The sequence below is a fragment of the Meles meles genome, chromosome 6 (genome assembly GCF_922984935.1).
Source record: "Meles meles chromosome 6, mMelMel3.1 paternal haplotype, whole genome shotgun sequence".
Taxonomy (NCBI): Eukaryota; Metazoa; Chordata; class Mammalia; order Carnivora; family Mustelidae; genus Meles; species Meles meles.
The window spans coordinates 6,704,427-6,725,989 of record NC_060071.1 but is presented as its reverse complement, the minus strand read 5'-3'; the positions used below and the strand labels follow the sequence as shown (position 1 = coordinate 6,725,989).

The following is a 21,563-nucleotide window of genomic DNA, read 5'->3' as shown; positions in this document are numbered from 1 at the left end:
ACACTCACACGTACCGATACGCACACATACCCACGCTGGAAAGCAAGAACTACTCAGCGGATCAGAAAAATTTCTGAATGAAAGCAGATGGATTAAACCTCCAGCCCAGGAAATCGCTGGAGGTCCTGCCCCCAAAAGTGGGCGCAGTACCCACGGTGTTTCACGCCCACAAGGAGGGGCAAGTGTGGGAAAGCCCAGGGGTGATCATTGGGGTAATGGGGTACCTGGGCAGGTGCAGGTAGACCAGCCAACCCTCAGCCACCGCACTGGCCAGGCACAAGCATGTGCCCCTACGTGGGAAAGTCAGTGGCGGATCTGCGGAGAAGCCGCTGGCAATGCCCACAAGCTTGGTGCCCAGCAGCCAGCTCTTCTCTAACGTGGACTCCCACCCCACACTCAAAAACCACCAAGCACTTGAGGAAAGCAGACTTTACAGAAAAAGTGTTTGCGTGTGTCAAAACATGCACAGCGTGGGGAGGGGGGCGCCTGGGTGGCTCAGTCATTGAGCATCTGCCTTCGGCTGAGGTCATGATCCCATGGGCTTGGGATCAAGTCCAGCATCCGGCTCCTTGCTCAGCAGGGAGCCTGCTTCTCCCTCTGCCTGCCGCTCCCTCTGCTTATGCTCTCTTTCTCTCTCTCCGACAAATAAATAAAATCTTTAAAAAAGCAAAGAACTACCAGTCAAGGCAAGGGGTCTAGAGGAGAGACCTCACATAGGAGGGGACACAACCGCCACCCGGGAAGAGGGTCCAAGCTCCTGACCATCACTGCACACATCACGCCATGCACGACTGAGGGGACCGACCAGGCCACCACAAATGGAACCCCTTCGAGGATGCTTCCACCCTCAAATCCCACGTGGAAGAGCCCTTAGCTGCCTGCCAGCCGCTGAAATTACTGTGTTTGCTAGATCATTTTATATGCCCCCTCTTATCCTTCTAATGTATTTCACTGTGTTTTACTTTGGCAGGGGAGAGACCTTTAAATCAGTCTCCTTGCCTATTTTCACAGACCCTCGGAGGTAAAACTGCTAGAAAGGAAATCATGGAGAAGCTTAGCGTCTTTGAAACTCAACCCCACTCAAGTCACTGTCCTAAGCACCAGGGGCGGTAGGAATAGAACTGTCCCCAATTCTTCATGTTCAAGGGAATTGCCCCTGCTTTATTGACCTCCAACTTGAAAGGACGGTAACACCTGAACTCATCCAAACTTAGGGAGGTTCAGGGGAACCACAGCCACCTCGGGCAGCCCTTTTCCCAAACTTCTGGGTCCAGGACAGCTGAGGAGAGCCTGGCGATGCTAACTATGGTTGGGGGGCAGGAGCCGTCCTCAGAAAGCTGTGTTCTCGGCTTGGCCCCGGGGGCCAAAGAGCTTCTCAGCCACGACCTTGCCATCATACTTGGGCAGTGTGCCCCCAAAGTCGGCAGGCAGAATGTCCTCATCGATCTCCTGGAAGAAGCCAGAGAGGTCATCTCCGTGGACATAGACCTGCAGGGAAGCCGGGGAGACAGAGCTGAGTGAGGGGTGCCCTCAGGATGGGGGACGGAGGGGAAGAAAGGGACAGGAGGAGAAAGGCACAGCATGCCTCGTGTGCCTGATGGTGTCGGTCTCCACAGTCCTCCCTGTCATTCTGTCACTCAGCTCAGCACCACACACAGAGTCTGAGGAGGGCGCAGGTGGGGTCCGCTCCCCCTCCCAGCCTCATCCCCCTTGTCTCAGGAGCGCTGTCCTGCTACCGCCAGAGAATCGGTGAGTGCCCTCCCTGTGTGGCCACACACTTACCCGTTGGAGCAGCTTGGTCTTCAGAAAAGGCTTAACCATGTTGTAGGTCGTGGTGAAGTACCACGGCTGGTGAATGAAGTGGACGGCTTTGAACCGGGCAGGGAAGGAATCCTGCAGTGACAGAGAGGGCCCCAGCCCATGGTCCCGGTGGCGTCGGAGGCTCCCGCTCACTACTCCCCCACTGCCTCCCCCTGGCTCGAGGACAGACTTGTCTCATCACATGGTTGCCCCAAAGGGTAGCTCACTAAAGGTTCCATCCCTGGGCCAGTCATGGGGAGGGAGCCCCAGAGGCCCTGCCGCCCAGCCCTCCCCCTGCTGGTGAAGTGAGGAAATGACATGATAGCCTTGCTTGGTGTTTAGGTGACGGAGCTTTTCCAAACCCACTTGCGTACTGAGTGGACTGAAAACTATTACAGACCTCAGGGTCTCTGCTGTCATACCTCACTGTCCTTCAACATCCGCCCCCAACCATGACCCCCATCTCCCACCCCTCCTTTCCCAGATGAGCATAAAGCAGACTTTAGAAGGACTTCTGACAGGTCAGTGTATACAGGAGTGAGCTGTCAGGGACATTAGCGATCGTCCCTTCCTGCGGACAAAGTCATATTCAAAGAGAAGCAGTGTGACATGTCTGGACAGAGAAGGGGATCCCAGGTCAGAGGGTATAGGTTCAAGTCTGGCCTCGGCCACTTTAGAGTTTTATGACCTTGAGAGGTCACTCAAGTCTCTGAGCCTCCGTTTCAAGGTTTGTAAAATGAAGCAGGGGGAGGAAGGGTCTGCTCTCAAGGCATTCAGGAATGAATGTGGATCACCAAGCCAGCCTTTGTGGTTGTCATTCCTCAAGATGGCGCTAGGTGGTCTTCTTCTCCGGTGCTGGCCAGCGCCCTTAAGTGGGGCACCTGGCCCCAGCTTCCCGGCCTCCTCACCTGTGTGAGGCTCCTGCAAGACAGAGGGCGGAGGCCTCACCTGGAGCATGTCCACCATCTTCCTGAGATCGGAAGCCCGAAGTCCGGCAGCCTGTTGCATGGTAAAGCCCTTGAAGTTCTCGATGATGCAGAAACCATTAATCTGAGTTTCCTCGTTCTCTAGTAGCTTCTCCAGGATGAAACAATACGCCTGCAAGATCTTGGACACAGAGTGGACAGGCCATAAGACCCAACGTGCAAAGATAATTAAGGCTTAAGGTTCTGAGGAGAGAGCTAACAAGTACATCCTTTACTGGAGAAAATTTGTCACAGGCTTTAAAAAAGGGCCCATCCCACATCTCTGGGTATATGTCTCAAGAAAATAACCTTGGGGGGGGCGCCTGGGTGGCTCTGTGGGTTAAGCCGCTGCCTTCGGCTCAGGTCATGATCTCAGGGTCCTGGGATCGAGTCCCGCATCGGGCTCTCTGCTCAGCAGGGGCCTGCTTCCCTCTCTCTCTCTGCCTGCCTCTCTGTCTGCTTGTGATCTCTCTCTGTCAAATAAATAAATAAAAAATCTTTAAAAAAAAAAAAAAGAAAATAACCTTGGATGTCATATCCATGGTGAGATGCTAGAGTGTTTATCCCCGTACCCTTTTAATAGTAGAAACACTGGAAACAACCTAAGTGCCCAAGAATAAGGGACTGATGAAATGGCACATTCATGCCACGGAATATTCTGGAACAGTTAAAATTATAGATATATAATTTTATATATTATTATTTTTATATATAAAAATATATAATGATATACATAATTATATAAAATATATATAATGATACGGGAAAATATTCAATCATGATATATTATTGTAGGGTATGATTTTTATAAGAAAAAATATGTGTGTGCATGTGTGTGCATGTTTCTAGAAAAAGTAAATTGGAAGGATATGAAATGATAGAAATCTCTGAGTGGTAGAATGGTGTATGATTTTTAATTTATGATATTTTTGCATTTTCTAATAAGTAGATACCACTCACATAATAAGAAAAAATATTTTTTAAATTGTCTTTTTTTAAAGATTTTATTTTGGGGGTGGCTCAGTCAGTTAAGCCTCTGACTCTTGATTTCAGCTCAGGTCTTGACCTCAGGGTTATGAGTTCAAGCCCCACACTGAACTCATAAATAAAACAAGATTTTATTTTTTTAAAGATTTTATTTATTTGAGAAAGAGAAGAATGAGCAAGAGGAAGAGAGAATCTCAAGCAGGTTTCGCACTGAGCGCAGAGTCTGACGCAGGGCTTCATCCCATGACCCTGAGATCATGGCCTGAGCTAAAATCAGAGTCCCAGGTATAGCTGACTGAGCCACCCAGGTCCCCCTAAAGGTTTTATTTTTAAGTCATGTCTGCACCCAATGTATTCACAACCCCATGATCAAGAGGTGCAGACTCTACCAACTGAGCCAGCCAGTACCCCAAGATAAAATATTTTAAAAGCTCTTCCACAAACACACACATGCACACACACACACACCCCCCTCAGTCCTAAAGCCAGTAGCAAGAAAATCTTAAAAAAAAAAATTAGGGCCTATATATAGTAGAAATGGAAAAGAAAAGCTGTCTTTTCTATTTATAATAATATGATAGCACTCTTGGAAAACCCGAGAGACTCAATTCTAAAACTACCATAAATTTTAAAATTCAGAATATAAAATTAATATACAAAACCAATAATTTCCATATATACCAACAATAACCAACAGAGGAAACCCCATTTATAGCAACACTTAAGACAAACTGAAGGAAAAAGATGCCTAATGTTTTCACAACTTTAAAAGGCTCTTAAAAGTTCAAACGTAGGGGCATGTGTACCCGAATGTTTATAGCAGCAATGTCTACAATAGCCAAACTATGGAAAGAACCTAGATGTCCATCAACAGATGAATGGATAAAGAAGATGTGGTATATATACACAATGGAATACTATGCAGCCATCAAAAGAAATGAAATCTTGCCATTTGCGACGACGTGGATGGAACTAGAGCGTATCATGCTTAGTGAAATAAGTCAATCGGAGAAAGACAACTCTCATATGCTCTCCCTGATATGAGGACATGGAGAAGCCACATGGGCGGTTAGGGGGATAGGAGAAGAATAAATGAAACAAGATGGGATTGGGAGGGAGACAAACCATAAATGACTCGTTAATCTCACAAAACAAACTGGGGGTTGCTGGGGGGAGGTGGGATTGGGAGAGGGGGAGGGGGCTATGGACATTGGGGAGGGGAGGCGAACCATAAGAGACTATGGACTCTGAAAAACAACTTGAGGGTTTTGAAGGGTCAGGGGTGGGAGGTTGGGGGAACAGGTTGTGGGTAATAGGGAGGGCACGTTTTGCATGGAGCACTGGGTGTTGTGCAAAAACAATGAATACTGTTACGCTGAAAAAAATAAATAAAATGGAAAAAATAAAAGTTCAAACGTAGGGGGCAGCTGGCTGGCTTAGTGGGTAGAGCCTGTGACTCTTGATCTTGGGGTTGTGAGTTTGAGCCCCACGTTGGGTGCAGACATTACTTAAATTAATTAATTAAAATAATAGAAATAGAAAAGAACAGAAAAATAAAAAAATAATAGAAATAGAAAAGTTCCGAAGTAGGCACGTAAAAGGGACAGCACCCCTCATTCGCGGATGGTGTAGCAGGCTATGGCTGTTGGCTGTTGCATTCAGAAGGGTTCTCATTTTCCCCAAGTTTGTTCCCAATAAAAATACATTTCTCCTGGGGCTGGACAAGTTAATTCTAAACTCTCTAGGAGAAAGCAGACATAGAAGAATAGTTAGAAAAGCCCTGAAAAAGAAGACTCATAATGACAGAACTAACCCTAACATATGAAACATTCTACACAATCTGTAATTAAAACATTGTGGTTTTGGAGCATGAATAGAAAGAAATTGTTGGCACAGACTACAAGTCCAGAAATAGACCCAAATATTGATGAATATATAGACTACTATAAAGATGGCATCTCAAGTTACCGGGGGGAAAAAGATGGACTTCTCAATAAATGATGCTGGGACAATGAGATAACATCTTCTTAAGTGAGTCTGCACAGTTTTTTTAAAAGGCTTGGAAGGGAGCGCCTGGGTGGCTCAGTGGGTTAAAGCCTCTGCCTTCGGCTCAGGTCATGATCCCAGGGTCCTGGAATCGAGCCCCGCATCGGGCTCTCTGCTCCGCGGGGAGCCTGCTTCCTCCTCTCTCTCTGCCTGCCTCTCTGCCTACTTGTGATTTCTCTCTGTTAAATAAATAAAATATTAAAAAAATAAAAAATAAAAGGCTTGGAGGGACATGCCGATGTTCTCCCAAGACAAACCCTAGGTCCCCCCACTTAGTGTCGCTCTCTTACGGGCTTGACAAGCAAAGTCACACACGCATATGTAAATGCAGAGGCCAAAAACACTAATTCAAAGGGACACATGCGCTCTTATGTTTATTGCAGAACTATGGAAGCAGCCCAAGTGTCCATTGACAGACGAATGAATGAAGACGGGGTATATAGGTACAATGGACCATCGCTCAGCCATAGAAAGGAATAAAATCTTGCCATTCGCAATGACATGGGAGAAGCTCGAGAGTGTGATGCTAAGTGAAATAAGTCCATCAGGGAAAGACAAACACCATATGATTTCACTCTAATGTGGAATTTAAGAAACACACGAACAAAAGTGGAAAAAAGACAAAGAGGCAAACCAAGAAACAGACTCTTAACTATAGAGCACAAACTGACGGTCATCAGAGGAGGGGGTGTGGGAGGACGGGTATATAGGTGATGGGAATTACCAAGTACCTTTATCATGAAGAAAAAAATAAAACCATTTTAAAAAAAGGAAAAAAAAGAATATTCTTCAACTCATGGCAGAGAACTCAGGCTGCTTAATAGGTTGGAACGGGGGTCTTCCAGAATCTCTCCCAACCCGCCGTTCGTTAATCCCCGTGCTCTGTGTCGTCTCAGCTTTCAGCACGTGGCAGGGGTGACCCACAGCTGTCACTCCCACTTGGTAGGGAGACCCGGGGGCAGCAGCCATGGAGGGGCCCGTGCGCCCTGCCTGCGAGTTCTCCCCTACCCGGGAAGGTGGTCCCCCACTGACCTCATCGAAGGTGATTTCTTCGGCGTCCCAGTTCTCGATGTTGAAGAGCATGACCACGCGGCCATACTTGTCCCGAGTGGAGAGGACACCAGGGTAGCCGGCCTCCACGGTGCAGCGGATGGCCTCTGGAGACAGGCTGTCGAAGAGCTCGGGGTACTGCAGCCGGAAGTTCACGTAACCTGGAGGAGGGACAGCAGAGGAGCCCCTCAGGGAGTCAGCTCCTCGGGGAGGGGCCCACGGGAAGATTCCAGAGACCCGGACGCGTCCTGTGTGTGATCGAGCAGGACATGCAACCTTTCCGAGCGCCTTGTCTCCTCTTCAAAAACGCGGGAAGAGACTACTGGCCTATCTCACCGGATTGCTGCAGGAATCAAAGGAGATTCTAGGTATGAATTTGTAAACTGTGCAAACATGCGGTGTAACCCGGAATCTGAGGACGATTATCGTTATTTTTCTCTTGCCCACGGGCAGAGGTACAGGCTTTCCTGTTGGGAAAGTGTTAGCTGAGTAGGAAAGACCCCAAGATCAAGACGCAACCCCACGCAGAACCCAAAGGCCCTTTCTGATTCCAGAAGCACGTCTCTGACCCACAAACCTCGCCCTTCCCAGTCCTCAACAAGTCCCTGCCTCTCCCGACCACCCAGCCCTACAGGGACCAGGCCCTGGAGAGGGGCTCATGGAGCATTTGCCTGGGGAATGCCACTGACCTTCTCACTATTCCGACCACCCTCCAGGTGCAAGCCCCCCACCTTGCTGTGTCCTCTGCCCTATTGCTGTATCTCATCCCCTTTGCATTTTTCTTCAGAAGTTCTCTTTGCCCAGGAGCCTTCCTGACCACGTTACACATGTCTCCTTTATTTTTCCTCATTATCCTTTCTTACTCCCGAACAGTTTAGGGAGCTTTATTTCTCTGGCTTATTGCTTCTGCCGTTAGCCTATGAAGTCCCCGAAAGGCAGCTTCCATCTGCTTGGTTCTCTGCTGCATCCTTTGGCCTGAAAGAGTGGTTGGGGGGTGCCTGGGTGGCTCAATGGGTTAAGCCTCTGCCTTCGGCTCAGGTCATGATCTCAGGGTCCTGGGATCGAGCCCCACATCGGGCTCTCTGCTCAGCAGGGAACCTGCTTCCCCTTCTCTCTCTCTGCCTGCCTCTCTGCCTACTTGTCATCTCTCTCTCTGTCAAATAAATAAATAAAATCTTAAAAATAAATAAAAAAGAGTGGTTGGCACAGTGTGGCTGTGAATTCACACTTGGGGAAGGAAGGAAGAAGTAAGAGAAGGAGAGTGCATTAGCTTGCGGAGGGCCTGCTCGGACACCCCTTTCTTTCCCGGGGCACCAAGGATTGGATTTCCTTAGGAAACCTGTCCTCAGGTAGCCAGCAGGCCTGGGCAGGTCTGTCCTCAGGGCTCCTTCCCGTGGCTGGCATCATCTCCGGTCCCATTCTGTATGAGGCTTAGGTACCTACAGGGCAAGGGGCCACACACCGGTCTTTCCTGCCTTGCTGGGCTGGGGTCGGGGGAGGGGAAGGCTCTCCAGGACCAGGAGAGAGGAGAGGGGAGCCAGACCTCTAGGAATGTGGAGGCTGCTGAGTTCACACCCCATTTTCTGGGTGAGGATAAGGAGGCTCGGGGAGAGTGGTTCTCACAGGGCAGGGAACACGTGTGGAACGGAGGGGACAGTCTCCTCCGTGCTTGGGTGAGAGTCAAAGCCACGGTCACCGCCTCCCCGCCTGCGAGCCCCTCCTGCGCTCGGGTCTTACCTCTCAGCAGCTCGTAGGCGCGCCCCACGTCGAACTTCCGCGCGCGGATAAAGCGCAGGAAGAAGGCGCTGTCCCTTCCCTGCACCCTCTCGGCCACCGCCCGGGCCAGCTCCTGCCCAGACGCCGCCTCGGCCTGCACCAGCTCCTGCAGCTCTCGCACCACCTCCTCTCGGGTCTCCTCCCTCTCGTTTAGCTCGTCCTTGGCCTGGAACAGGGTCGGGTGGAGGCAGCAAGTCACAGACTGGCGCGCGCGTGTGCGGAGCAGGACACCGGAGCCAGGAGGCCCCTGCCGGAGCCAGGAGGCCCCTGCCAGAGCCAGCGCGGCCCATGGACCGAGGGCTTGCCACGGGGGCCACCGCTCCTCTGCACCCATGAGCACCAGCTGCACGGGCAGCACCTGAGACCGCCAGCTGCTTTCGCGGCAGAACATTGAGTCAAAGTGCCCATTGAGTCAAAGTGACCGCCAAAGGTGTCAGCCCTTAGGGAGCACTGCGCTATGGCCTTGAAATAGTGAAGGCCGCCACCCATCCCGGTAAGGTGGGTATTCATACCCCATTCTCAGGATGAGCAGACTGAGGCCCCTAGAGGCGAAGGGGACACAGGCAGGAAGGGGTGGACCTGGGGCTCACACTCAAAGGGGGACTTTGAATCACTTCCTCCTGCAGCCTCCCAGGCTTGAGTCTGATCTTTCCCAAACTGAAGATACCCTGAAGAGGGCAATCTGTCACCTGCCCCATCTTCCTCCCTTTGGCTGGGTCTGGAGAACTCTTCTGTATGCCTCAGGCAGGTCTCTCCGTGGACAGCAGGAATGAGGGGAAGGCAAAGGAGGGGGACTCAGGTCTGGGGGAACTCGCAGCACCTTTCCCTTGGCAGCAGAGAGGGAAGCTAGGAGCCCAGGCTCGGCTCGGCCCTAAGACAGCTCTGCCACTTTCTGCAGAGCACAGTCTGATCCTCTCCGAGCTGGTCCAACAGTCTTCTTTCAGAGGTACAAAAGGCAAGACCCAGAGAGGGAAGCAACTTGCTCAAGGTCACACAGCAAGTTGAAAGTTAGGTCTGATTCTACAACTCGGGCTTCTTGCCTACGTAGTGGGGGCGGCAGTTGGATTCCTGTTTTCCTGGGCTGCTTGCAAACCAATGTTCCTCATATCTGAGTTTAGGATGAGCCCTCGTGCAAAGGTCCTAGGTCCTGGCATTGATATCAAGGGACTTTATTGGTGCTATAGTCTTGGATTAGGCTGGCCTCAATGTCTGGTCAGCCCAGTTGCTGCCATTGCCCCAACCTCCAGGATGGCCCCTAGAACAGGCCAGTCCATTAGCTCCAGGATAGCCTGGAGAGCTAGGGCCGGACCCGTCCTACAGGAGAGAGGATGTTGTCAACTTTCCCCCGCTTTTAGCCCACCCTAACCCACCCACCCCCCGCCCCCGGGTCACCTCACCTTCTGTAAGGTGTGGCGGGGAAGCTGGCTGCATGGGCCAAAGACAGGTCCATGGTCCTTGGTGGTAAGCCGCTCCAGCTGAGCACGGAGCTCCTGCTCCTCTTCAGGCACCACACGGAATGTGCCCACCTAGGCAGGCAGAAGTCCGGAAAAAGCAGGGAGAGTCCCTCGTCAGCCAGAGCAAGCCAGTGCAAATGAGCCTGCCCAGACCCTAAACTAGTAGTTTGGTCCAAGGTCACTGTTAGGCCTTCTCCCTTTGGGTGGGGTCACAGGTGGGGTTGTATGGGTGAGTGCCCATAAGGGTCCTGAGCAGACCAAACAATAGAGAAATGGGGAGGGAGGGAGGGAAGGCGGAGAAAGGAGGGGAGACCAGAGCACGGGGGTACTCACGTTCTCTGACATGTTGCCTCGGAAGACTCGGAGTCCTCAGAAAAATAAGGGCCTCGCTTCTGTCCTGGCCTCTCCAGGCAGCCTCCTCCCTAGGACAGGAAGTCAAGGGGACAGTAGTCTGGACAGACCGCTCTCTTATCGTCTCAGAACAGTGCATCTCGAACTTTTGAGTGCCTAAGAATTACCTAAGGAATCTGGTAGAAATGCAGGGGCCTGGGCCCCTCACCCGTGATTCTGACTCAAAAGGGCCGAACTGGACCCAGGAATCTGCATTTGAAAGCAGCACCCCACCCCCCCACCCCCGCCCAGCCATGGCCCTGAAGAAAATGATCCTTGGGCTACACTTTGGGAAACATTCCTTTGAGAAGGAATACACACAAAAGTACCGCAAACTTTAGTTCTGAAGATAAGCCAGTGCAGTCAGGGAGAACCTGGCTTCGACCCCCTTCTGAAGTTACGTGATCGCTGCAGAATAAGGCAATCCCTCCTCCTGTCTGTGGCCCTCCCTCTCCAGCCCAAAGGGGAATCTCAGAAACTTCCCAGCCTAGCGGATGGTCCCTTCTCCAGCACATTCGTTCTCAGGAGTGGGGAGGACTAGTGACGTAACCAGAATACTGGGTGTGTGTTCTGTGCTCTGTGATGCACTATTATGTAATTCCAAATTCGCATCTCAGAGCCAGAGCCGGCATTATTCTCCCCATCTTACATGGGAAGACGCAGACCCCGGGGGAGAGTAAGTGACATGGCCTGCTGCCACACAACCAGAAAGAGCCAGGGGTCAGGCCTTGCGCCCAAGCTGTGACTTCCCGTGGACGCCGAGACGCAGCCTCTGGTGGCGAAAGTTGGACCTGGGTTCAAATTCTGTCTCTTCCACTTGCAAGCTATGTAATTTAACCTGAGTCTTGGCTGTCCCCTGCCAAAGGGGGGTGGAAGGAAGGTCCTGACGGTGAAATTAAATAATGTGCACAGAGGCAGTGCTCGGCCACCGGAACAAATCTCATCTGTCGCCCACAGGCCAACCTGCTCAACCCACTGAGTATCTTCGGAGACAGCGCTCCTGTTTCCAGATTTTTTCTTGCCCTGTCTAAACATCCCCAGGACCTTTAAAGAAGCCATCACCGCCCTGCTCCTTTCTCTGACCAGGTTCCCACTTGCCAGTTCCGTCCCCTGTTCACTACTGGTAAGTGACAAAGGTGGGACTTGAACCACCGCTTTGACAGCAAGGGCCAAGACCTCTCCAGGCTACGTCCCTAGGACAATGGGTGTTACAGAAAACCCTTTAGGGTCAGAGAAAGCTGGGTTGGAAATGAGAGCCGTCATTTACCACCCGCATGACCTTAGGTAAGTTGTTTAACCATTCCGAGCCTCAGTTTCCCCATCTGCAATTTGGGGATAATAACCGTACCTACCAAATAGAGTATAAAAAACACCACGGTGTTTTTTGCTCTAAAACATGATATCTCTTCCCTTTCTTACCAATCTACTGATCATTGCCGCAGTGTGCCCAGAGAGACTGGGAGGATCCCAGGGGATATCCAAGGATCTCCCAATTCCCTGCCTCTCCCATCTCTCAGCCCTAGCCAGAGCAGTGAACCCACCAGCAGGAACTGAACTAAGCTTTCTCTCTGGCAGGTAGACGTCCAACTGTGTGCACCCAGAGACAGACTGAAATACTGGTGTGGCCTCTCTCACTGGGGCTTTGCTGGAACAGGAATGGAGAGGCTGATAGAATTGAGATTAGACGGGAGAGATAGTAGCTGGTCCCCCCCAGCCTGTTAAGCAGATCATTAGGACAAGATCCTAGAGCCTCGAAATAAAGGGCTAAAGTCAGTACAGTAGCTCTTTTAAAAGTATGCCAAATCTAATTAATTTTGAGGTTTTAAACTGTATACAGTGAAAAAACATTCACCCCCATCTCATAGTGAGGCTGTGTCCCTGCCATCTAGGGTTGCCAGATAAAATACAGAATGTCCAATCCCGTGTCCATTTCGTGAACAACAAAGACGTTTGAAGCGTAAGTATATCCCACGCAATACTTGGGACATCCTTACACTAAAGAATTCTTTGTTGCTCATCTGAAATTCACATGTAACTGGGGGTCCTGTATGCTTACTTGCTGAATCTGCCATCAGGGGTCTAGCGCCACTTGGAGAATGGCCAGTTGGTTTCAGTTTCAGAGGCAGCCTGGGATGTGGTCTCCCCACCCACCGACTTCTCACCCCAGGCCTGGGCTCCCTGGCCCGGCCAGACCCCTGCGACTGACTTACCTACCAGCTCCTCCTTCGGGCTACCTGGTGCCTGCGTCGTCCTCCTCGGGGAGCCTGGACGTTGCCTCCACGGGGGGCGTGGCCCAGTCAGCAGGCTGGGATTAGTGTGTCACAAGGAACGTCTCAAGGTCCCCAGTTTCCCGTTAAATCAGGCTTACAGGGAGGCCCAGATTGGGGCAAGTGAAGCACCAGGGGGGCGAGGGGATTGGCCTGGGCCTGGCTGCAGCCACCTCAAAGCCCTCTTTTGTGTGTTTCTGCTCCCGAGTTCCTGCTCAGCCATGTGGAAGCTGGGCAATGGGGGTGGGATCCAGGCCAGCCTCATCCCCTGCTCCTCACTGACTCGCTCACGCTCTCATTTGCAGAGGAGGGGTCTGAGAAAGCACGTCCCAGGGTAAGACATGCAAGAGATAGAGGGAAGTTTTATTTTTTTTAAATTATTTATTTATTTATTTGACAGAGAGAGATCACAAGTAGATAGAGAGTCAGGCAGAGAAAGAGAGGGAAGCAGGCCCCTGCTGAGCAGAGAGCCCGATGCGGGACTCGATCCCAGGACCCTGAGATCATGACCTGAGCCGAAGGCAGTGGCTTAACCCACTGAGCCACCCAGGCGCCCCTAGAGGGAAGTTTTAAATGTGACTGTGGATCCAGTGGCAGCGGTGGCCCATCCAGGCCTGTCACTCTCCCCCTGGGTGTGGTAGTTGTCCCCTCCGCAGTGAGTGGGGGCCCCTGGTTAAGCAGAGTGGGAAGAGGGCAAGACAGGGGGAGCCGCCTTCCAGGCAGTATGGCGAATGATAGGAGCCTAATTGGGAATGAGCCTGGCCGCTTTTCAATCCTAACTCCAGACCCTTCTAGCTGTGAGAATTAACTTCACCACTCTGACTCAGTGTCCTCGAGAAGCTGGGATAATTAGGGACAGGCTGGTGGCTTTAGTGAGGATGAACGTGCTTGGCTCAGTGCTGGACACTTAGTAAACGTAAAGGCGCGGTAGACGCTGGCAGTTACTCCAAGTCCAGAATCCATATGCGTCTGGGTGGTTGGGGACCCACATTATCCAACCCTCTGCCGTCCCTCAGCAGGTGGTAGTTCCCTGCTGGGGGTGCAGTGGAGAAGAGCGGCGCGGGATGATTTCTTTAGTCTTTCTCTGGGATTCCAAGGGCAGGGAGCTCCTTGTTTTTACTAGAGGATGATCCTCCTTGCTTTAAAACTCCTCCTCCGTCTGACCCCAAGCAGCCTTCTATAATGTCGCCTTCAGTCCTGATTTTGCCTCCCGGGACAGGGTCAGGATCTGTGCACAGGACATTCTCCAGAGTCCAACCCCAGGAAGGCTTTTTGTTTTTCCCCAGAAATACAACCGATTCCTACTTGGATAGGTTTGGGATCCCTTCACTCTCCTGTGCCTGCTCCAGACACCCTGGGGTTTATGAGAATGTCATGGAGGGGCAGTCCCTGGGAGCAGCACCCAACCCCACTTTTCTCCCTAGATCCCTTCCTGTAGAGCAGGCGGCAATGCCTAGCCTTGGATCTTGGGGTGCAGTTAAGTGACGTTAATCTCCTTTCTTCTGACAGCCCCTTCCCTGGGCTCCTGCTCAGGCTGCTGTCTGACTCTGTTTCCTCCCAAGTCCTCCCTGTTGCTGGAGAACCTCTCATGTCTAGCATCCTGCTCCTGAGAATTCTGCACTGGCCCAATACAGAATCCACTAGCCACATGTAGCTGTTTAGCATTTGAGGTCGGGTAATGGCACCAAAGAACTGAACTGTAACCTTAATGAACTTAAATTTAAATTGAAAAGTTGGTACCAGTTCCAGTTATTGGGAAACTGTGAAGTATGTTTGTAATAACTTAGGTGTATGATTCTACTTTTTCTTTCTTTTTTTTTTAAGATTTTATTTATTTGACAGGCAGAGATCACAAGTAGGCAGAGAGGCAGGCAGAGAGAGAGGGGGAAGCAGGCTCCCTCCTGGGCGGACAGCCCAATGCGGGGCTTGATCCCAGGACTCTGAGATCATGACCTGAGCCGAAGGCAGAGAGAGACTTAACCCACTGAGCCACCCAGGCGCCCCTCTACTTTTTCAACAGCAAATTCTGTGATCAAGTGTTTAGAGTCTGACCTGAGATGTGCTATAAATATAAGATCCCTGCTGGCTTTTGAAGACCGAGTACAAAAGGAGCATATGATTTCTTTTTTTTATTAAAGATTTTTATTTATTTGAGAGAGAGCGAGACCACTCAAGCACGAGTTGGCAGAGGGAGAGGGAGAATCTTTTTTTTTTTTTAAAGAATTTTTTTTAATTTATTTGACAGATAGAGAGCACAAGTAGGCAGAGAGGCAGGCAGAGAGATAGGGAAGCAGACTCCCTGCCGAGCAGAGAGCCCGATGTGGGGCTCGATCCCAGGACCCTGAGATCATGACCTGAGCTGAGAAGGCGGAGACTTAACCCACTGAGCCACCCAGGTGCCCCAGAGGGAGAGAGAATCTTAAGCAGATTCCCAGCTGAGCACAGAGCCCAGCAAAGGGCTTGCTTCCGGGACTACTGTGAGATCATGACCTGAGCTGAAATCAAGTTTCAGACTTCAGACGCTTCACAGACTCAGCCACCCAGGTGCCCCAGCTTAAAGTTTCTTATTAAGGATTTTTACAGGACTTAGTGTTCTGAAATTGTAGTGCTTATTGAGTTGAAGACATGAGTTAATTTCACTTGTTTCTTTTTCCTTTTTTTTTAAAGATTTTATTTATTATTTATTTATTTATTTGGCAGACAGAGATCACAAGTAGGAAGAGAGGCAGGCAGAGAGAGGGGGGAGGAAGCAGGCTCCCCACTGAGCAGAGAGCCCGATGCGATGCGGGGCTCGATCCCAGGATCCTGAGATCATGACCTGAGCCGAAGGCAGAGGCTTAACCCTCTGAGCCACCCAGGTGCCCCTAAGATTTTATTTATTTTTTGACAGAGATCACAAGTAGGCAGAGAGGCAGGCAGAGAGAGGGGGAGGCTGGCTCCCCGCTGAGCAGAGAGCCCGACGAGGGGCTCCATCCCAGGACCCTGGGATCATGACATGAGCCGAAGGCAGAGGCTTTAACCCACTGAGCCCACCAGGCACCCCTCTTTTTCCTTTTTTTGATGTGGTTATTAGAAAATTTAAAATTTTCGGGGTGCCTGGGTGGCTCTGTCGGGTAAAGCCTCTGCCTTCAGCTCAGGTCATGATCCCAGGGTCCTGGGATGGAGCCCCGCATCAGACTCTCTGCTCAGTGGGGAGCCTGTTTCCTCCTCTCTCTCTGCCTGCCTCTCTGCCTACCTGTGATCTCTGTCAAATAAATAAAATCTTTAAAAAAATAAAATAAAATAAAAATTTTCTCATTTTAATTTTAATGGCTTCCATTGTATTTCTAATGGATGGTGCTGGTCTAAACATTGCTAATCCTCACAGGAGTGTGACCTGTAGACCAAGAACATCAGCAATATCAGGGAGCTTGTTAGAAATACAGAGTCTCTGGCTTTTCCCCAGATAGGCTAACTGAGAATCAGTAGGTTAAAAAGGAACCCCTCCCCCCAATCCCACCGGTGATTCCTATGCACAGAAAAGTTTGAAAAGCCCTGCCCTAGAGTTTCCGGCCCTCTCCCCCTCCTGCCTGTGCCCAGCACATGACCTTGCCTGACCTCAAATCTGAGGATTGGTGGGGAAGTAGATTGAGGATTATCCCTGCCACTATCCTCTTCCTTTTTGGGGCAGGCCAATGGTGGCGTGGGTGAGGGTGTAGGAAGCAGAGAAAGGAGGATGGGGTGGGGGGGATCCTAGCCTGATTCCAGGCCACAATCTCTCTCGGGGTGCTAGCCACCTGTAAACTGTTGTTACGGGCTGAATTGTGTTCCCCCAAATTCATGTCCGGGAAGTACTATCCTCCCTCTGAATGTGACTGTATTTGGAGATAAGGCCTTTAAAGGGTAAGTAAGGTAAAGTGAGGTCATCAGGGCAGGCCCTAATCTGACTGGTGTCCTTACATAAAGAGGAAAATTGGACACAGTTATGGAGGGAAATGATGTGAAGACACAGGGAGAAGATGGCCATCTATGCACCAAAGGAAGAGGCCTGGGGAGAAACCAGTCCTGCCGATAACTTGATCTTGGATGTCTCACCTCCAGAATTGTGAGAAAATGCATTTCTGTTGTATAAGTCCCTCAGTCTGTAGTGCTCTGTAACAAGCTAATGTAGATGTGATTTGGGACTTTCCCCCAGGTACTTCCCAGAGCGTGAGTTTTGTGGGAGACAAGGTGGGGTGGGTGAGAGCTCCGGCTGCTCTGCGGGAAGGAAGGACCGAATGCCCAGCATAGGCTTGGTCAAAGCCAGCTGATAGAGTGCACCGCAAGGAACGCTCCTGGGCACCAAGAACGGTTGTGGGTTAAAGCCCCAGAAAAGAGCTTTTCAGGATTCGAGCAGGCCATGAGGCCCTTTTTAAGGAGCAGAGCTTTCTGCGGCATTATTTTTCTGCTCACAGCCCTGCCTCTGCCCTGCCCTTCCCCCACTCGCAAGAGTCACGTTCATGTCCAGTTCCTGTGCTGGAACAATAGTGCCCTTGTGTGTGTGTGTGGCGGGGGGGATGCTGCCCTCGTTGGCCCAGACACCTGTGCTAGTCATGTTGGCAGAAAACCGCGGGCTCCCTGGCTCTCTCTCCCAGGCTGGAGGCAGGCAGGGAGGGGGCTCGGATTGGCTGTGCCTCCATTCTGTACTGTGACAGGTGACTTACTTGCAGTATCTCAGCCAGTCCTTCCCGATGTGAGGAAGAGAGGATCTTCCCTTTCTTACAGAATAGGGAGCTGAGAGTTAGAGAGGTGGGAGGCCCTGCCCAAAGCCGCAGAGTTGGCGGGGAGGGGGGGGGCGGGGAGTGCGGTCCTGGTCACTCTAAAGCCCCCTTACCGTGCAACACACAGGCTGGATTCCCTCCTCCAGCCCCTCCAGATGTGAGAATGACAGAGGTGTGGCTGCTCAGGAAAATGACACCTGCCCCTGGCATCGGGGGAAGATGACATCACCTCACTTTACTGGGGTCAGAGTCTGGTTACTGCCATTCCCTTTAGGCCAGTAATAAATGTCCTGGGGGAGGGAGGACCCTAAGGAATGCCCTGGTCTCAACCCCTCCTTTGGAAAATAGGAAAACCCATGTTGAGAGACATTCTGCCCCTTCCTTACAGTCACGCAGTGGGAATGAGAGTGCCTTGACTATCGTGGGCTGCCCCACAGAACTAAAAGCTACAGGCGTCCTGGAGCCAGGTTCGTTCCCCAAAGAAGGGTTTCCCGGTAGCAGTGGGAGAGTGGGCCATGCCAGAGACGAAAGCTATGAAGATAAATAAAATCCATTGAAGTAAGGTTTAACAATATGAGGAAAAACAAACAGGATGTATTTCCCCCCAAAAAGGGACATTCTCATAATGAACCACAGTATAATGAACAAAACCATGAAATGAATATTGATAGGATACAATTAGATAATCTACAAACCTTTTTTTAAAATTTTTATTTATTTATTTGACAGACAGAGATCACAAGCAGGCAGGGAGGCAGGCAGAGAGAGAGGAGGAAGCAGGCTCCCTGCTGAGCAGAGAGCCCGATGCGGGGCTTGATCCCAGGACCCTGGGATCATGACCTGAGCTGAAGGCAGAGGCTTTAACCCACTGAGCCACCCAGGCGCCCCTCTACAAACCTTTAAATTCCAGCTGGTTGGCGTACAGTGAACTATGATCATCTACAAGCCTTCATGAAATGTCACCAATTGGGAGAGGCCAGGTTTTAAGGATTACTTTCCCCCTCTCCTCCTCATCCTGCCTCTCAGCCCTCTGAGAAAAAGAGAGACTGAGTAGGGGGAGGGAACTAACATTTTTGTTTGTTGGGGTTGTGTTGAACTTTTTTTATTTTTTAAAAAAGATTGATTGATTGATTTGAGAGAGATCATGGAGGGGCAGAGCCAGAGACAGAGAGTGTCCCAAGCAGATTCCCCCTGGAGCACAGAGCCCATCATGGGGCTCGATCTCATGACCCCGAGATCAGGACCTGAGCCAAAACCAAGAGTTGGACACTCAACCAGTTGCACCGTCCAGGCACCCGTTTTGTTTTTTTTTAAAGATTTTATTTATTTATTGACACAGAGGGATCACAAGTAGATAGAGAGGCAGGCAGAGAGAGAGAGAGGGAAGCAGGCTCCCCGCTAAGCAGAGAGCCCAATGCGGGACTCGATCCCAGGATCCCGAGATCATGACCTGAGCGGAAGGCAGTGGCTTAACCCACTGAGCCACCCAGGCGCCCTGGCACCCCTGTCTTGAACTTTTAATCCTAAAATGACTGCAAGTTCACAAGAAGTTTCAAAAATAGTAGTATATTTTTAAGCCAAAATTTGGGGTTTGAATATAACACTTCATCGAGATAATTTAAAACCATATTTTTCCAAGGATGAGTTCATGATTTTGTACCCATTTAATGAGTATGAAGTATCCCGGGCGTCACTTTTCTAGACACAGAGTGAGCTGTTAAACTCCTACCCCAAACCCTACTAAGTTGGAACTTCTTCAGGGTAGACTCAGCTGGTTCTCCTTAACAACGCTATGAGCTGCCCAGATCGTATTATCCTTTTCTGTTGTTGTTGTTTGGGTAATTACCCTCACCACCTTCCAGTGCTCACCTCAGTAGTGTGAAGTATTCATACTGTTGTGAAGCGGATCTCCAGGACTTTTTCATCTTGCGAAACTGAAACTCTGTTCTCTATTCAACAGTAACTCCCTCTTTCTTCCTCCTCCCCAGACCTGGTCAAGCATCATTCTACTTTGTGTTCCTGTGAATTTCCCTCCTTTGATGCCTCCTATGAGTGGAATCATACAGTACTCGTCTTTTTGGGACGGGCTGATTTCACTTAGCATAATGTCCTTTGGGTTCATCCACGTTGAAGTGCCAGCATTCCCTCCCTTTTCAAGGCTAAAGATTATTCCTTTGTATGGATATACCACATTCTGGTTATCCCTTCACTAGTCCTTGAAGATTTTGGTTGTCTCCACCTTATGGCTGCTGTGATCAATGCTGCTGTGAACGGGGGTGTGCAAACCTGTGTTTGGGACCCTGAGTTCAATTCTTTTTTTTTTTTTTTAAGATTTTATTTATTTATTTGACAGAGAGAGATCACAAGTAGACAGAGAGGCAGGCAGAGAGAGAGAGAGAGAAGCAGGCTCCCCGCTGAGCAGAGAGCCCGATGCAGGACTCAATCCCAGGACCCTGAGATCATGACCTGAGCCGAAGGCAGTGGCTTAACCCACTGAGCCACCCAGGCGCCCCTGAGTTCAATTCTTCCATATTTAGACCCAAATATGGGACTGCTGGAGGGAACTGATACTAGGAAGGGTTTCTAAGTGCTAGGCTTTTGATACGTGCTACCTTTGATTATTCTCTTAAACAATGTCGCCCTCACTTCCTAGATGATGGGAGGATCAAGAAACCTTAAGTGTAACCACCAAAACCCACATGCCTTCCTTCAAACCACGCTCTGGGTACCTTCCAAATCATCCCCAAACTCACTTCCTTGCCGTATACAGTTCCTGTGCTGGAACAACAGGCCCTTTCCTTGGTCACGCTCTCCAGGTAGGCCTGCTGGTGTGTACAACCGTAGGCCCAAAGGGTAGCCAACGGCCGATCTAGGGGGATGAAGTGATCTTCACGCAAACATAGGAAGCCCTTCACACTGCAGGACCCAGTGTCCTGAATGGTAGGGGGCCTCCCTTTGTCCTTTTTCTCTGGACTCTTGCAAATATCAGTAGTTATAACCTAACACACAAATGTGAACTACTGACAAGGTCTGAAGAAGATTTCGTTCCACTACTGTGAACCTGTTTTTAACTGGCTGTTTCTTCTAAAGTTAATGGATCACCAGCTGCCCAGCGTAGGAATCTAGTTGGTTGAAGCAGATGAGTAAGATTTGTTGTTTAGGGGCGCCTGGGTGGCTCAGTGGGTTAAAGCCTCTGCCTTCAGCTCGGGTCATGGTCCCAGGGTCCTGGGATCGAGCCCCGCATCGGGCTCTCTGCTTGGCAGGGAGCCTGCTTCCTCTGATCTCTCTGCCTGCCTCTCTGCCTACTTGTGATCTTTGTCTGTCAAATAAATAAATAAAATCTTAAAAAAAAAAGTAAGGAATCCTGCAGCAGGGTGGAGAACACTGTTGAGTCCCGTTCTTCTCCTTCGCATGTATAACACCTATTCGTGCTAATGGCAAACAGATGACGCATTCACGCAACAAGGGGGAGGAGAGACACTGAACTGTCAGCGCCACTGGGTAGACACACGGGCAGTTCAGTACATGTACCCGGGATGCACACCAGGACGCTCAAAAAGGCAAATGAGCACAGCCGCATACATTTGTGGCTGTCTGGTCCATTCCCATAAGCAGCCAAGAAGGGAGGCTTTGTGGGGAGAAGACGAGGCAAAGTCATCTGTCCTTGGCAAGCTAAAGGATTCCTTTCAGGAATCGTCTTCCAACTCAGCTGCTGTGTTTTAGCCACATATTACAGCTCAATATTGGGCCAGAAACGTGATAGAAGTAAAAGTTGCTTAAGAAGGGTCATAAGCAAGGAGCAGGCCTGGGCAGCTGACGGGCATCCTTCTCTTCCAGCGGTTGTTTCTTCCAGTGCTGGCCAAGTGGACCCATCCCACCCCTGCGGACTGGGGGTCAGGCTCCACCCTGAATGCCTCCCATCTGAGCATTTTTTTCCCATGAAGGCATCCTCATCACCCGCTCCCCAAAACCTACAGTTTTCCCTGTGCTCCCTGTGTCCCTTCCCTGGCAGTGTCAACCCACCCCCGCCTGTCACTCAAGCCTGGATATTCCTCAGCTCCTCCTACATCTACCCCAAACCCGGGCACT

At 50.5% G+C, this 21,563-nt stretch overlaps 2 protein-coding genes across 2 annotated transcripts in view; one reads left to right on the top strand and one right to left on the bottom strand.

The window, feature by feature from the left end:
• Positions 1-1,216: 1,216 nt before the first annotated feature.
• Positions 1,217-12,742, bottom strand: RLBP1 (retinaldehyde binding protein 1). The gene is made up of 8 exons (XM_046007603.1): positions 12,679-12,742; positions 10,412-10,500; positions 10,022-10,150; positions 8,586-8,790; positions 6,831-7,009; positions 2,749-2,907; positions 1,783-1,893; positions 1,217-1,488 (listed from the first exon to the last, which is right to left on the bottom strand). Exons 2-8 carry the CDS (start codon positions 10,421-10,423, stop codon positions 1,330-1,332), a joined length of 954 nt encoding a protein of 317 aa, XP_045863559.1. The 5' UTR covers positions 10,424-10,500; positions 12,679-12,742; the 3' UTR covers positions 1,217-1,329.
• FANCI (FA complementation group I) overlaps positions 11,099-21,563 on the top strand; it is a 95,620-nt gene continuing 85,155 nt past the window's right edge. Inside the window, exons 1-2 of the mRNA XM_046007600.1 lie at positions 11,099-11,144; positions 11,426-11,591. The gene's annotated coding sequence lies outside the window, so the exon portion shown is untranslated. The remainder of the gene's footprint in view (positions 11,145-11,425; positions 11,592-21,563) is intronic.

Excerpts from the sequence above, each read along its gene's own strand:
- RLBP1 (XM_046007603.1), bottom strand. Across the intron at positions 1,894-2,748 it reads AGATGGTGGACATGCTCCAG|GATTCCTTCCCTGCCCGGTT; the intron begins GTGAGGCCTCCG and ends CTGTCACTGCAG. Across the intron at positions 1,489-1,782 it reads AGACCAAGCTGCTCCAACGG|GTCTATGTCCACGGAGATGA; the intron begins GTAAGTGTGTGG and ends GCTTCCCTGCAG.